The sequence below is a fragment of the Miscanthus floridulus genome, chromosome 16, assembly GCF_019320115.1.
Source record: "Miscanthus floridulus cultivar M001 chromosome 16, ASM1932011v1, whole genome shotgun sequence".
Classification (NCBI taxonomy): Eukaryota; Viridiplantae; Streptophyta; class Magnoliopsida; order Poales; family Poaceae; genus Miscanthus; species Miscanthus floridulus.
This window is the reverse complement of record NC_089595.1, coordinates 3,787,672-3,804,851: the sequence shown is the minus strand read 5'-3', so window position 1 is coordinate 3,804,851 and position 17,180 is coordinate 3,787,672. Positions and strand designations below refer to the sequence as shown.

Here is a 17,180-nt window from a genome sequence, read left to right as displayed (position 1 = left end):
ATACATGGATGTCATATCCTCCTATGCACGGTGATTATTTTTGTTCGGATTGGGCTGCTCCAAGAATATCCACGCACGGAATATATTCTAATAAGAGTTAAATGCACCAGAGATCCATTAACTTATGAGGAGGTTTTAGTTGGGTCCATCAGCTTCCAAAGTAATTTTTTTGGGTCCATAAACTTTTAAAATGGTTCACTGCAGTCCATACCTATTTATTTAACCTTAAATTCAAAGCACATTTGTAGAAAACACATTCCCACACGCATGTAGGTGCATGCATGGCTCCCAGCGCCCTCCTCCAGCGGTCGCTCTCCCTCCTCGCCGTGACGCGCCAGTGCGCGGCCACGGTGCCCGCTGCCCGCGCCAGGACAACAAGCTGCTCTGCAGCTGGCACTCATCTCGGACCAGCGCACGCTCGAGCTCGGCAAGGCCTCCAGCGCTCTGCACAGCAAGGAGGGCGTCATGCTGGAGCTCCCGGCGGAGGGACGGATGGACGTGATGGGCCTCCCGGTTACGACCTCCAGCGGGATCACGCCGAAGTCGTAGATGTTGAGGTTGTTGGCGAAGAGGCCCTGCATGATGCCCCCGTGCAGGAACTGGATGCCCCTGGCCACGCCGGTGGCCGCCAAGATCCTCTGCACCCAGGGGAACGAAACGAACGCCGTGCCTGCTCCTCACAGGTCCGCCCTCGCCATGCCACCTCCTCCTAGATCTGCCTGAATGTCGCCGCCTGGGAGCCACACACTACTACAGGATGGACTTGTTGTCCCGAGCGGTAACGGCCTTTAGTCCCGGTTACCGTGCCGGGACAACGATCCCGGGACTAAAGGTGGAACCTTTAGTCCCGGGTCATCGAGCCACCAACCGGGACTAAAGGCCCTCCAGCCGAGCAAACGTGGCCGCACCCTTTAGTCTCGGTTGGTAACCCCAACCGGGACTAAAGGTTCATTTTCTTTTTTTTTTGTTTAATTTGTTTTCAGTTCAGTTATACATATTTGTTTAATATATAATATGTTTTTATGTACGTATTCTACGTTGCTAATATAAATACACGCACGCATATAATTACATCTAATTCTCATCTCGAGCATTATTATATTCGAATAAAGTATGAAACTATATATATTATAGATATATATGTATATATACAACACTTTCATAATCTTATTCTCGAAAATAACTATATCAATAAACATTTAATTTACATCATTAGTTCCTTAGGATCAAAGTAGAACTCGCCGTTGGGATTTAGCACTTTTTTCTAGAAGAAATCCTGCTATTGACTCTTGAACTGCTTTCAGATGGTCTTTTTACATGACCCTTTGTTTCAACCATTCAATCTTGTATTGAAAATAAAAAGAAAAGTATTAATATATATATATATATATTCATTAAAAATAAATAAAAAATTGATATATACGTACTCTGAGGACATCTTCAGGAGTTCTTCTTATGTGTACAGTGATAAATTCACAAACGTAGTATCCACACAAGTTATTACCTGGTTGCTGCCGCAAACACCACTGTACGAGAAGAAGATTATTCTCATCATCTCACACGTAAATTGAAGTACGATATAGTAATTAAACACGTGGGGAAGTATATATAGTACAACTTACTGGTATTTCAACTACATTAAGTGGTGCCTTGCAATCCTTACGGTGTTGCCGAATAAACTCTTTCCAAATCCTGTGCGACCAATAATGTACGATCGTTAATAAATTATGACAAAGTCTATTCAATAATAGTTGTGCGCGAGAGATCGAAATTACCCCTGGATAATGTCTATCATATCTTGGTATAGTGCCCGCTCTTTTCTCAATGAGTCTAAGATTACTAACCGACTTGAGTTTAACTCAATGACAATGAGTATCCAGTGAAACCTGCATTGGTTTATACACACACGTACATGCATATAAGTTGTATTGATATTACATAAAATGTGTAGACTATATTATTATTAACACTTACTCAAAGTTGTACGGGAAAAGTATTGTTGTCTTGTCGTGCTGCTTCATGAAGAACTTGATGATATTCGTCTGTGCTTCAGATACCCAGTGCTCCTTGACAATAATATCGGTTTTGAATACGATATAAGGATAAATGAAGCCAACACTGGTGTCTTGTATTCTTTGGAGCTTTGACATCTGGAATCTATATATAAATATAAGTTACATGTGAGGATAATTATATACACGTACGCATGGAAGTGAGTTTATTAAATAAAAGTAAGAATCACTTACAAACAAAAGGAGCTAATGATTGATTTGTCCAGAGCGTCCAAGTGGTATAGTTGATGCAATTCTTCGAAACTAATATGTAAGATGTCATCGCCACGGAAGTAATGATGGTCTCTAAATCTGACAAAGATCCACTGCTCACCCCTGCCACACGCCTGCATGTACCACTTGTTCAGCAAGTACATTTGCGTACCCAATTCATTCAGAGCCGCAGGGTTGTATAGACTTTTGCCAAATTTATAAGTCTTCTAGGTATCAACTTCCAGGTTCTGGATTGGAGCTTTGCCCGTCAATTGATCCAAGGTTAAACCGGATAGTTCAAAAAAGCATTAAGGTCTTGAACCGACACTTCTCCAGAGTTGTCTGATCGATAGACTTCTATGTTGGAACCATATTCATTAGCAACAACAAGATTTTGCATTGGTTGCTTCTGTTGTCCGAGCTGTGGGACATCCTTCCCTGATGCTCTTTTCCTTTTCTTATGTGCATCATGTGACTTCACGAGGGAGCGGTCATAGTCTGATAGTGGCGGAGGCTTACGAACTTCAAGCATCTTTTTCTTGTGAGCTTCGACCTTCTGCCTCAGCTGATCTCGTGGTATGTAAAAGTATGGCTTCTTCTTAAGCTTCGCTTGTCTCTGCTTTTGGATATCTATAAAAAAATCTTTCACTTTTTTGTCTTCTTCGGCTGCTATTTGTTCATCAGTCTTTTCAGGAAGTATTTCTTGAGAAATAACTCTTTTTTAGGGTCTTCTTTGCCGCCAAGACCTTAGACGTCTTTGTAGTGCGTCGCTGTGGAGGGGGTGGGGGCGGTGTTGGAGACCGGTGTGGAGGCGATGAGGCTGGTGTTGGAGTCTGGCGTGGAGGCGTTGGAGATCATTGTGGAGGCGGTGGGGCCGGTGTAGGAGTTGGAGATCGTTGTGGAGGCGATGGGGCCGGTGTAGGAGTTGGAGATCGCCGTGGGGATGAAGTCGTCTCGCCCCCCGCGACACTGTGATGAGATGGGGAATGAATGATTGGGCTAGGCTGGGGGGAGACCCTGCTACAAAAATAAGTTGTGGGTCAATTATTTTTGAAGCCAATATAAAATTAATGGAAAATAATATTTCATTCACTTTCATTCGTACCTAAGGTGAGGTAGGGGAAGCGGTGGCGCCCCAGGAATAATGATGAAGCGTTTGCGCCATTGAATAAATGTCTTCTCTGCTTCTCCTAGTGTCTTCTCCCCATCACCGCCTTCAATGTCAAGAGGAACATTGCTGTAACCTTTGAGCACTCTATCGACCGAGACGCTAGCATATCCAGGTTGAATAACTGACCCATGGATTCTTGGTGTCTTTGTTCGGTCTATTGGAGATACAACCCCGACAGCCACCATGATTGATGCATTATTATCATCTGGAATGTGCAGCTCACATGTTGTTAGAGGCTCGGTAATGTCATCAACAGGGAAGCGCAACCCAGCGTCACCTTGAATAAATGGCAGCTCCGTGGAAGCACAACTGCTTTTCATCTGACCAACGGGGCAAATGGTGACTCACGGCGTTGATTGCGATTGCATTTGACTCATTGCTAACTGCACTTGCCTCTTCATCTCCGCCTGCATTCTTGCCTCAAGAGATTTTTCTCGTTCACGTGATTCATGCAATGCTTGTCGTGACTCATTAATAAATTGCTCCAATACACGGATTCGGTCTGCCTCCTCATCCTTCTTTCTCTGGCGGCTTCTGTAGGTATCCTTGTCTGCTGGGAATGCTTGTAGCCACGGAACCGCCCCATAGTCTCTTGTTCGACCACCGTGTTCGGGATTCTCTAGGGCATATGTCAATTCATCCTTTTCTCTATTGGGCTTGAAAACACCACTATCAGCTTCTTTCCTTGCACGAGCTAGTCTCTGTGTTGCTCTCTCAATTTTTTGGCCGAAAATTAGCTTGCCAGTGTCTGGGTCTAGGCTTCCCCCATGAGCATAGAACCAATTCTTCGCGCATTGAGGCCAGTTCTTCTCTATTGTTTCAGGTATGATTCCCTTGGCAGTAATCTCTGCTTCTAGGTTCTGCCACTTGGGAATAGCACTCCTATAACCACCTGATCCCATGCGATGATGGTATTGCTTCTGTCGGGCATTCTGCTGATTCCTCATCACACGCTCCTCACTCTCTTGAGATGTCTTGTATTGTACGAAGTCATCCCAATGGGACTCCAACTTGACAAACGCCTTAGCATTGAAATCCGATGTTTCATTCTTCAAGATAAACTTTTTATACAATGTCTTCTTCCAACTCTGGAACAATATTGCCATCTTCTTCATTGTCCAATCCCTCACTAGCTCCTTCAAAGCATCATCTGCTTGTAATGTGAAATGCTGAGTGATATCTCTCCAAGCTAGGTTCTTGTCACGATCAGATACAAAACTAACATTAGGAGCGGATATCTTCTGCTTCCATTCACGAGCACTAACTGGGATCCTATCCCTTACAATGAACCCACATTGATTGACATATGTCTGAGCATGTGGTCCCAATGGTTTACCGGTGTCGGTGTCGAATTCTGATATTATGAAACGGCCCTCTAATGGTTTTTTTGGCCCTCGGACTTTCCTACTCTTGTCGGTGGTTGATGTAGATCCAGAGACCGGCTACATGAGTAGAAACACAACGATTAACAACAAATATACGTACGCATGCATCTATAAGAGATGATAGATAATCGAATATACCCGTCAGTATTTTCTTACGCGATAATTTGTTGATCTTCAACCACCGGGATATTCAGGATATCCTCATAATCAGCAAAGTACTGACTCCTGTCATCTACATCCATATTGGTGCCGGCGTTGATAATATCCGCCATTATGTCATCATTCAAGTTATCATCCGGAGCAGTCATTTGTATCTTCAAGACATAGATAGAATTACTATGGCACATAACATAAGTACATGTGATAACACATATAGAATTACTAAATCTAATTAAATATAACAACACATAATATTTCATAAGGATAAACAATAATAAGGTATAGGCTTTGGAATCGAATCAAAAACACTTTTGATCCAAAAACATGGAAATAAGTACATGTATATATACACATAGAATGATACAATTTTCTCTCTCTCTCAACACATAGAAATAAGTGCATATGTATATATCTCTAGATATGCATGTGATAACACATAGAATGTCTCTCTAGATACAATTTTCTCTCTCTCTCAACACATGGAAATAATTAAGTACATGTATATATACACATAGAAATAATTAAGTACATATATATGTATACATATAGAATCTCTCTCTAGATACATGTGATATAGATAGAATTACTAATAAAATATCCAAGTGATATATAGATAGAATTACTAAAATAAAATATGCATGTGATATAGAGATAGAATTACTAATAAAATATGCATGTGTCAATTACTAAAACAAAATTAAATCTAACATATATAGAGAGAGATAGAATATAATTACTAAATCCAATTAAATAAAATAACACACATATATCTAGATAGAATTAATTACTAAATCTAATTAAACCTAACATATATACATAGATAGAATTACTAAATCAAAATTAAATCTAACACATATATAGAGAGAGATAGAATAATAATTACTAAATATATCAAAAACTATAATAAAAAACTATCTAAAAACTATCTAAATAAAGTACTAATTAAATTTTAATACATTTAAATCTAATTAACATATATCAAAAACTATCTAAAAAACTAACTAAAAATACTATTTAAAAACTATCTAAAAAATATGGCCGAGCTATAGCTAGCAGGCGGGCGGATGGCGGGCGTGCTGGCCGGCCACGGGGCCGAGCTGAGCCACGCGAGGACGACGTACGGCGGAGACGAGCTCGACGGCCGCCGGGCGGGGCTCGACGACGAGGCCGGGCGGGGGTAGACGACGTACGACGGCGGCGTAGTAGAGCTCGACGCGGCCGGGCACGGCAGAGACGAGATCGACGTTATAGATCGAAAAGTAAAAGATGAACAGAGGAACCGTTCGATATATATAGGCCGGGACCCTTTAGTCCCGGCTGGTAAGCCGAACCGGGACTAAAGGTCCAACCCTTTAGTCCTGGCTCGGCTTACCAGCCAGGACTAAAGGATCTTTAGTCCCGGTTGGTGTTACCAGCCGGGACTAAAGGTATTTTTTGGGCGGGCAATTCCGCCCACCCTTTAGTCCCGGTTTCTGGCCTGGGCCGGGACTGAAGGCCTGAAAATTTTGGCAGCCCGCCAGAGTAATTGGAAAGGTCTGGGATTTTGATTTTGTTCTCCTTGTTTAATACTAATTAATTCTATAGCAACTTTAATACTTTGCAATATTTATTTTAAAAAATACTATTGATTAACTAATTATTTATTGTAAATAGGAAAATTTTGTAACCTAAAGTTTTTAATTTCTTTTATGAATATAGAATATAAATGTTACTAATACTAAGTATTTTGTTAATGCAAAAATGTATTTGTAACTTAAAATTAATAAAACTAATATTATTCGGTAGGAAATTTATTATCACATTATTGTAACATCACTGTTTCAATTTTTTCTCGGTTTTTGACCAAAATGACAGGAATTTTTTGTTGAACCTATAAAAATAAAGAAAATATAGTATTTTTGTTCTACAACTTTTTCAAATGAAAAAAATGGCCTATATAAGGATTGTAGATCTTGATGAGTTGAACAAACTTAATATTCAAAACTTTTCAATTTTAAGTCATTTAGAGTCCATAATACTAGAGTCAAAGTGTTGTATTTTCATTTGACCAAATTTGACTTGGTCAAACTTGCTCAAATGAGAAACTAAATGACCTCAGATGAAAAATCTCTGAATACCAAGTTTGATCATCTTAGCAAGATCTACAATTGTTACATAGCTTATTTTCCTATTTGAGAAATTTTTATCAAACACTAGTCACAAATTCTTGAATCTCATAGACTTTTTAAAACTATGTCACACACTTGTGAAATTTGAACTACATTTTATTCAAACTTTCTCAAATAAAAAATGGCCTATATAAGGATTGTAGATCTTGATGAGCTGAACAAACTTGGTATTCAAAACTTTTCAATTTGAGACAATCTAGGGTTCCGAAAACTACTTTGTAGGCGTAGAAATTTAAAAATCACAAATTTGAGCCATCCAAGCTATCTCAAATGGAAAGTTGACCAAAACAACAATTGTAGATCTTGATGATTTTAACAAACTTGGTATTCAAAAATTTTCAATTTGAAGTCATTTATAGTCCATAATACTAGAGTCAAAGTGTTGTTTTTTCATTTGACCAAATTTGACTTGGTCAAACTTGCTCAAATGAGACACTAAATGACCTCAGATAAAAAATCTCTGAATACCAAGTTTGATCATCTTAGCAAGATCTATAATTGTTACATAGATCATTTTCCCATTTGAGAAAGTTTTATCAAACACTAGTCACAAATTCTTGAATCTCATATAGACTTTCTAAGACTATGTCACATACTTGTGAAATTTGAACTATATTTTATTCAAACTTTCTCAAATGAAAAAATGGCCTATATAAGGATTGTAGATCTTGATGAGCTGAACAAACTTGGTATTCAAAATTTTTCAATTTGAGACAATCTAGGGTTCTGAAAACTAGTTTGTAGGCGTCGAAATTTAAAAATCATAAATTTGAACCATCCAAACTATCTCAAATGGAAAGTTGACCAAAACAACAATTGTAGATCTTGATGATTTTAACAAACTTGGTATTCAAAACATTTCAATTTGAAGTCATTTAGAGTTCATAATATTAGAGTCAAAGTGTTGTTTTTTCATTTGACCAAATTTGACTTGGTCAAACTTGCTCAAATGAGACACTAAATGACCTCAGATGAAAAAACTCTGAATACCAAGTTTGATCATCTCAGCAAGATCTACAATTGTTACATAGCTTATTTTTACATTTGAGAAAGTTTTATCAAACACGAGTCATAAATTCTTAAATCTCATATAGACTTTCTAAAACTATGTCACACACTTGTGAAATTTGAACTACATTTTGTTCAAACTTTCTAAAATGAAAAATGGCCTATATAAGGATTGTATATCTTGATGAGCTGAACAAACTTGGTATTCAAAACTTTTCAATTTGAGACAATCTAGGGTTCCGAAAACTAGTTTGTAGGCGTCGAAATTTAAAAATCATAAATTTGAACCATCCAAACTATCTCAAATGGAAAGTTCACCAAAACAACAATTGTAGATCTTGATGATTTTAACAAACTTGATATTCAAAACTTTTCAATTTGAAGTCATTTAAAGTTTATAATACTAGAGTCAAAGTGTTGTTTTTTCATTTGACCAAATTTGACTTGGTCAAACTTGCTCAAATGAGACACTAAATGACCTCAGATGAAAAAACTCTGAATACCAAGTTTGATCATCTCAACAAGATATACAATTGTTACATAGCTTATTTTCCCATTTGAGAAAGTTTTATCAAACACAAGTCATAAATTCTTGAATCTCATATAGACTTTCTAAAACTATGTCACAACAGTGCATCGTTGTATCATGCGGACACAACAGTGAATTTCTTCTTGACGTATGACCCTTGGTTATGATCTTGTCATAACCATGGAGTGTCTTCATCATTTAACATGATGCTTGGATCTTTCTTCACTATGAAGGGTGGAATGCAGACATTTTTTTCATAATCTTCTGACATGTCTGACTTGTCTTCAATTCCCACTATATTTATTTTTCTAGAAAGAACTATGTGGCGCTTTGGCTCATTGATCATTGAGTTGATGTCTTCGTTTTTTCCTCTCTTTGATTTTGTAGACATGTCTTTCACATAGAACATCTGACTCACATCGGCAGCAAGGACGAATGGTTCGTCTTTGTACCCAATATTGTTGAGGCCCACTGTTGTCATTCCATACTCTTTGTCGACTGTTACCCCTCCTCCGATCAGCTTCACCCATTGGCACCGGAACAAAGGGACTTTAAAATTAGGTGCGTAGTCTAGTTCCCATATATCTTCTATGCGGCCATAATATGTTTGTATATTCCCATTTGGATCTGTGCCATCTATGCGAACACCACTATTTTGATTGGTGCTCCTTTTATCTTGGGCAACTGTGTAAAATATATTCCCATTTATCTCGTACCCTTGGTATGTGAGGATATGCCACGATGGTTGCCTAGCCAACAAATACAGTTACTCATCAATATTGTCATCGCCTTGACATTCTTTTCGCAACCAACCACTGAAACTTTCCATCTGACGCCTAATCCAAGCTTCAGTCTTTCCTGGAAACTTGGATCGTAAGAACTCCTTATGTATCTCGATGTACGGATGCACCAATGACGAGTTCTGAAGAACTGTGTAGTGTGCTTTATTGAAATAATCGTCTTCCATGCTAATATATGTTTTCTTCCCTAAAGTTCCTTTACCATTGAGTCTCCCCTCGTGCCGCGATTTAGGAACGCCAATCGGGGCAAGGTCAGGAATAAAGTCAACACAAAACTCAATGACCTCCTCTGTTCCATAGCCCTAGGTGATGCTTCCTTCAGGCTTAGAACGGACTTTCACATATTTCTTCAAGACTCCCATAAACCTCTCGAAGGGGAACATGTTATGTAAGAACACAGGTCCAAGAATACTAATCTCCTTCACCAAATGAACTAGGAGGTGTGTCATGATATTAAAGAAGGATGGAGGAAACACCAACTCAAAGCTGACAAGACATTAAACCACATCATTCTGTAGAGTAGCTAGTTCCACTTGATTGATTGCCTTCTGAGAAATTGCATTGAGGAATGCACATAGCTTCACGGTGGCTAGACGTACATGTGGAGGTAGAATTCCTCTTAAAGCAACTGGAAGCAATTACGTCATAAGCACGTGGCAGTCGTGGGACTTTAAGTTTAGGAATTTCTTCTCTGGCACATTTATTATACCCTTTATATTGGAGGAGAATCCCGATGGGACCTTGATGCTGCTTAGACATTCGAACATGCTGTCCCTCTCTTCTTTGCTAAGCGTGTAGCTAGCAGGACTTAAGTAATGACGTCCATCATCTGTCTTCTCTGGATGAAGGTTGTCTCGTTCTTTCATGCCCTGCAAGTCCTGACGTGCTTCAAGTGAATCCTTTGGCTTCCCGTATACACCCATGAATCCTAACAGGTTCACACAAAGATTCTTTGTCAGGTACATCATGTCGATTGCGTTGCGGACCTCTAGGACTTGCCAATAGGGTAGCTCCCAAAAGATGGACTTCTTCTTCCACATGGGTGCGTGTCCCTTAGCATCTTTGGGAATAGATTCGCTGCCTTGTCCCTTTCCAAATACTACTTTCACATCCTTAACCATTGCGAGTACATCTTCCCCGGTTCAGTTATGAGGCTTCTTCCGGTGGTCTGGCTTACCTTTAAAATGCTTACCTTTCTTTCTTACTTGGTGATTCAAAGGAAGGAATCGACGATGGCCAAGGTACACAACCTTTCGACATCTTTTCAAATATATACTGTCAAGGTCATCAAAATAATGTGTGCATGTATTATATCCTTTGTTTGTCTGACCTGAAAGATTACTTAAAGCAGGCCAATCATTGATTGATACGAACAACATTGCTCGTAGGTCAAAGTGTTCTTGTTTGTACTCATCCCAGACACGTACACCTGGTTTGTTTCATAACACTAGAAGTTCTTCAACTAATGGCTTCAGATAGACATCAATGTCGTTGCCAGGTTGCCTCAGACCTTGGATGAGGATCGGCATCATAATGAACTTCCGCTTCATGCATAACCATGGAGGAAGGTTGTAGATACATAGAGTAACTGGCCAAGTGCTATGACTAGTGCTCTGCTCCCCAAAAGGATTCATACCATCTGTACTTAAGGCGAACCTTAAGTTTCTAGCCTCATTTGCAAACTCTGGAAATTCCCTATCTATCGCTCTCCACTGGGACCCATCAGCTGGGTGTCTCAGCATATTGTCTACCTTAAGGTCTTCTTTATGCCACCGCAACAATTTTGCATGGTCTTTATTTCTAAACAAACGTTTTAAGCGTGGCATTATAGGAGCATACCACATAACATTGGCAGGGATTTTCTTTCTAGGACGTTGTTCACCCTCGACGTCACCAGGATCATCGCGCCTGATCTTATACCGCGCTGCTTTACATACTGGGCATTCATCCAAATTCTCGTATTCATTGCCATGGTAGAGGATGCAGTCATTAGGACATGCATGTATCTTTTGGATTTTTAATCCCAAAGGGCAGACAACATTTTTTGCTTCGTACGTAGTGGTGGGCAATTCATTTGGCTTCGAAAGCATCTTCTTTATGAGGTTCAATAAATTCCCAAATGCCTTGTCGGATACACCATTTTTTGTCTTCCACTGTAGCAATTCCAGTGTTGTACCCAACTTTTTTTGCCCCTCTTCGGCCGTCGGGTATAGCAACTTCCTATGATCCTCAAGCATGTGCTCGAACTTAACTTTCTCTTTTTCACTTTCGCATTCTTGTTGTGCATCACGAATGGCATCGCCAAGATCATCACCGAGATCATCTTCTGCCTTTACCTCTTCTTCATCTCCCCCCATTGTAGTATCATCAAAGGCACCATACTGAGCAATAATGTCATCAATGGCTAAATCTTCTCCTTCATCTTCTTCCATCATGACCCCGCTTTCTCCATGCTTAGTCCAACATATATAGTTTGACATGAAACCTGACTTAAGCAAATGTGAATGAAAACTCATTGAGCTTGAATATTCCTTTAAATTCTTACATATGGCACATTGACAGCACATGAAACCATCCCGCTTATTTGCCTCGGCCACACATAAGAAATAGTGCACGCCCTCAATAAAGTCTTGGGAGCGGCGATCGGCATTGTACATCCAATGGCGTGACATAATCTGCATTACACGACAAATTATGAAAACCTTGAACATAATTAAGTATTTTATTACACAACATAGATGACACACACACACGGTTGATTAATTAACTAAGCCTGGCTACAACGTAAGCAATCCCAACTATCACTAAACAAACTAAAACTACAATGCACTTCAGTAACATAATTATTTCGTGACCGTACGCAACTAAAACAGACAAATCATTCGTTTGTTGAATATCAATAAGCTTCTTCTGCTGGCTCACTGCCTCATCATCAGCAGCCGCTACCTCAAGCGCACCCGAATTCTGCACGTATGTAGCATAATCTTCCTCCCAGTACCAACCATCGCATCCATTGTCCTCCCACTGAAATTAAAGCTAAAAAATATTTAGTCAAAAATATTCAAAAAAAGCATGTCAATTAGTCATAATAATCAAATGCGTAAGAAACTCACATCGTGATCCGGGCACTTGTAGAAAACACGACCCTTGTTGGGTCCCTGTCTCTTGACTCGGTACTCCATCACAATCTTCTGCTTACACTTGCCGCAGATAATGAGAAGGAGTTCTGGCCTCAGTCGTTTCGCAACCGAACGAGAGGCCGAGGATCCGGTACCAGTTGTCATCTACTTTCTATACTTATTTTTGCAAACTAGTGTAAATTTCACATTTTCTAAAATAATATATTTAAACAAAACTAAAATTATTTATTTATCTAACTAAACCATGAAATATGTACTATGTATAATAGTAAAATACCAAACTATCAAGTGATTTTACTATTGTAAATCATCATGTGATTTTGAGCTAAAAATGACATAGAAATCACATAGCTCAAAAACATGTTTCAATAAATAACCATCCGTACTAGTTGACCTTGCTTATGTGATCATCTCGGCGAGCATTTCTCCACCGGACGGCACCGTACTTGACCAAGGAAGAGCTCCGATTCTACGAGGAAGGGAACACGGTTTTCCACGACCGTTGCCGCTCTCCCTCGTAGAATCAAAGCTCCTCCTTGACGTCCGTTACCGCTCGGCAGAGAACATGCTCGCCGAGATGAACACGGTCCGCAAGTTCAACTAGTACGGATTTTCTATAATTTTCTAACTATTTTCTAAGTTTTTCATTTCATGGAAAATTTAATTCTAAAAAATAAAAGGCATGATTTCTAAGTATTTCATTTCATGGAAAAAATAATTCTAAGTGACCTGCTCGATATCGGCGAGCTCGCGGGCGTTTAGGTTGCCGAGGATAGTAACATTTGTAGATGACATTTGTAGGTCTGAAGTTATCAAATATCCATCAAATTATAGCTCAAAAACATGTTTTAATAAATAACCATCCGTACTAGTTGACCTTGCTTACGTGATCATCTCGGCGAGCATTTCTCCACCGGACGGCACCGTACTTGGCCAAGGAAGAGCTCCGATTCTACGAGGAAGGGAACACGGTCTTCCACGACCGTTGTCGCTCTCCCTCGTAAAATCAAAGCTCCTCCTTGACGTCCGTTACCGCTCGGCAGAGAACATGCTCGCTGAGCTGAACATGGTCCGCAAGTTCAACTAGTACGGATTTTCTATAATTTTCTAACTATTTTCTAAATTTTTCATTTCATGGAAAAATTAATTCTAAGATCAAGTAAGCCGCTGGGGACGAGGATGGCGTGTGCTCCAGCGAGGACGAGCGAGGCGTGATTTTGATGAACTAATTTAACTTTTGTTTATCCAAACATATATGCAAATCATCATGTGATTTTGAGCTAAAAATAACATATAAAATCATAATAAAGTCCAACATATAAAGTTACACATGCATCTACATCGCAAAATGAGATAAGCTACTGATAAAACATAAGAGGATTAAGTTTGTTAACTCCAAAATCGAAGAGCAACACCAATGGAGGGGGAGAGAGAGCAAGAACAACAGCAAGCTGAAGAACAGAGGTTTGAATGGAATGGCTCGGGTTCAGGGAGGAAGAAATGAGCTGGTCTATAGGCCGGGATAATTAGTCCCGGTTAGGGGGCCAAACCGGGACTAAAGATTAATCTTTAGTCCCGGGGCATCACCCAAACCGGGACTAAAAGATCCCTGCCCCGGGACTAAAGAACCCAACGATGCGATGGTCTGTGGTGGGCAGTGTGGCACTCACGCGAGATCCAGCTCCTGAGGTTGCCGTTGTGCACGTACTCGAACACGAGGTAGAGCTGCGTGACGATGGTGTCGTCAAGGTTGTACTCGAAGCAGTGGCCCAGCGCGCTCACCAAGTGCCGGTGCCGCAGCCTGGAGATCATCTCCACGTGCCGGTTGAACGCCGCGGCCTGCGACCCCCGCCGCGCCACCCGCAGCGACCGGATCGTCACCGCCGTGCCGTTGCTGAGCGTGCCGCGGTACATCTGCCCGTGCGCGTCCTGCCCCATCACGCCCTGTAGCTTCACCGTCTGCGAGATGTACCGCGCGTCGGCGAACAACTGTGACGGGTACGCGCCGCTGATGGACATGGACATGGACAACGCGGCGTGCTCCACTAGCCGCCGCGGGGGATGGGCCTTGGCGCGCCGCACTGCCGCCTTCCGCGCGGCGAGGAAAGCGGCCACACCGCCGAGCAACGCGGCGGCGAGCGCGGCCGCCACGGCGCCGTCCACGACCCCGGCCTTCGCCTTGCCCTTGTCACCGCCGCGCGACTGGACGGGCACGATGCCCACAGCCAGCGCCTGGTTCTGGCAGAATAGGGCTGGGTGCTGCGTGCCCGCGATGGACATGGCGGACAGGCGGTTGGACGCCGCCAAGAGCGTCACCTTGCCGGAGGAGGAGGAGGACTCGTCGTCGTTGTTGCCGGCGGCGGCTCGCGTCGTGAGGCACGATGGGAGCGTCCCCGTGAGGAGGTTCGAGGAGACGTCCACGAACCGGAGGTTCTCGCCGCAGGACATGTTGGCGGCGAGCAGGCCGATGAGGCGGTTCCCGGCGACGCTGAGGTACTCGATGGACGGCAGCGCGAGCAGCGCGGGCGGGAACGGACCGACGAACCGGTTCCTCGACACGTCGAGCCGCTTGAGGAGGTAGAACGAGGCGACCTCCTCGGCGGGGAGCCCGTTGCCGAAGCGGTTGCCGCTGAGCACGACGCCGGCCACCTTCTGGCCGAGCCGCGGGAACGCCGGGCCCAGCGAGTTGTTGGCGAGGTTCGTCAGCGCGCTCAGGTCCGGCACCACGCCCGAGAGGTTGTTGCACCGCGCCCATCCTGCTGCTCGAGCGTGCTCTGGTCCGAGATGAGTGCCAGCTGCAGAGCAGCTTGTTGTCCTGGCGCGGGCGGCTTCGGGCAGCGGGCACCGCGGCCGCGCACTGGCGTGTCACGGCGAGGAGGGATAGCGGCGGCTGGAGGAGGGCGCTGGAGCCATGCATGCACCTGCATGCGTGTGGGAAGGGGTTTTCTACAAATGTGCTTTGAATTTAAGGTTAAATAAATAGGTATGGACTGCAGTGAACCATTTTAAAAGTTTATGGACCCAAAAAGGCACTTTGGAAGTTGATGGACTCAACTGAAACCTCCTCACAAGTTAATGGATCTCTGGTGCATTTAACTCTTCTAATAACGCCGTTTTAATCAAAAAAATCGGTCTGGTCCAAACTCCAAAGAGAAGAGGCAAAGTGGTTAAACAGGTTTATCAAATCAAAAAAGGACAAAAGGATGTGGTGCTCAATGATACTGTTGTTGGCAAGAGTGGAGAAATAATTGAGTCTGAGCAGTTTGTTCCATCTGGGAACAAGAAAAATGGCAGGACAGCTGCAGGAGCAAACAACAGCAATGAAGAAACGGTACATAGTGTGATTAGTACGTCGGCTATGGTTCCGTCCGCTCATGCTGCCATGCATGCAGATATCAGACAACCTAAGACAGTAATTTTGACCGAATCGACCAATGATTCCGGTAATAAAAAGATTGTCCCGAAATTATCCTTGTTGTCTGATACAAAACCACAGCCGAGATGGTGTCCACTCGTAAGCTTGAGTGGACCGACTGAGATCTAAAATACTATGGTTAGGAACAGCTTGACTTATCTCAACAAGTGCAATTTCTTTCAGGCTTATTCACTGAAATATTAGAAACCCTTTTTTCTTTCTTAATGACTTCGCTCTTCACTTACTTCATATCCAACTATTGATAGCCGGCCTAGTTTCAAAGGATACCCAGGGCGCTAAGCATGAATAGGAGACAGTGAAAAACAGCAATCAGTATAAGAACGAAAACAAATAGTAGAAAGGAGTTAACTTGGGTATAGGTTTCTAGCTTGGGTGGGAGGACTCACTCACTAGGGAGGTAGCCGCAAAAATAGGAAACATAGGGAGTAGCAGCAATTTCTAATAGGAAAGTAGGTGTAAGCAGCTACCCGATAGAAGTCTAACGAAAGTAGGAAAGAGTTTATTGAGTGACTTGAGGATAACGAAACCACTATCTATATAGATAGGATTTCCTATGCATAAGATTTCTGAGTAGTACTTGAAGCTTAGCACTAGCATTGGCATTTAGTAGTAGTTCTGGCAATGAGTGACTACCTCTATATACCTTGCTCAGGGAAAGGAATAGGCATATTTCTAAAAAGGATAAGCTGGCAAGCACAGGTTTCTAAACAGGAGTTAGGTATGGGTTGTGTGATTTGAACGACCAAGTAACGGATACAAGACATAGGCCCACTATAAAAAGGAGTTCATTTTTGCGTAACGGTGCAGTACCGGTATATCCATATGGTTTAGGTCAAGTAGTTGGATAAGCTGGATAGGTCAACAAGTGAGTACGTTGAGGGAGCCGTAGTTGATTTGTTTTTTCGTTTTCACGGGCAGAGACAGGTATAGTTGTTTTTACAAGGGCTATTGTTTAGCCAATAGAGACATATTGAATAGGTCAATGCTAGGAATATGCAGTCACAGATAAGATAAGTAAAGAATAAGTGAGTATGTACGAGTCAACTCATAGGTTTAGTAGGGCTACTAGAAAGAGGAGCTTGGGACAGAGCTAGCAAGATATGAACCACGAGCAGAGGTT

At 42.0% G+C, this 17,180-nt stretch overlaps 1 protein-coding gene across 1 annotated transcript; it reads right to left on the bottom strand.

Moving 5' to 3' along the window:
- Positions 1-215: 215 nt before the first annotated feature.
- LOC136510166 (probable inactive leucine-rich repeat receptor-like protein kinase At3g03770) lies at positions 216-16,728 on the bottom strand. The gene is made up of 3 exons (XM_066504719.1): positions 16,704-16,728; positions 14,295-15,398; positions 216-673 (listed from the first exon to the last, which is right to left on the bottom strand). Exons 1-3 carry the CDS (start codon positions 16,726-16,728, stop codon positions 216-218), a joined length of 1,587 nt encoding a protein of 528 aa, XP_066360816.1.
- Between the last annotated feature and the right edge of the window lie 452 nt (positions 16,729-17,180).

Excerpts from the sequence above, each read along its gene's own strand:
- LOC136510166 (XM_066504719.1), bottom strand. The coding sequence starts at position 16,728 with ATGCCTATTCCTTTCCCTGAGCAAG. Across the intron at positions 15,399-16,703 it reads TATTCCTTTCCCTGAGCAAG|AGCACGCTCGAGCAGCAGGA; the intron begins GTATATAGAGGT and ends ATCTCGGACCAG. Across the intron at positions 674-14,294 it reads CCTCAGGAGCTGGATCTCGC|CAGGCACGGCGTTCGTTTCG; the intron begins GTGAGTGCCACA and ends ACCTGTGAGGAG.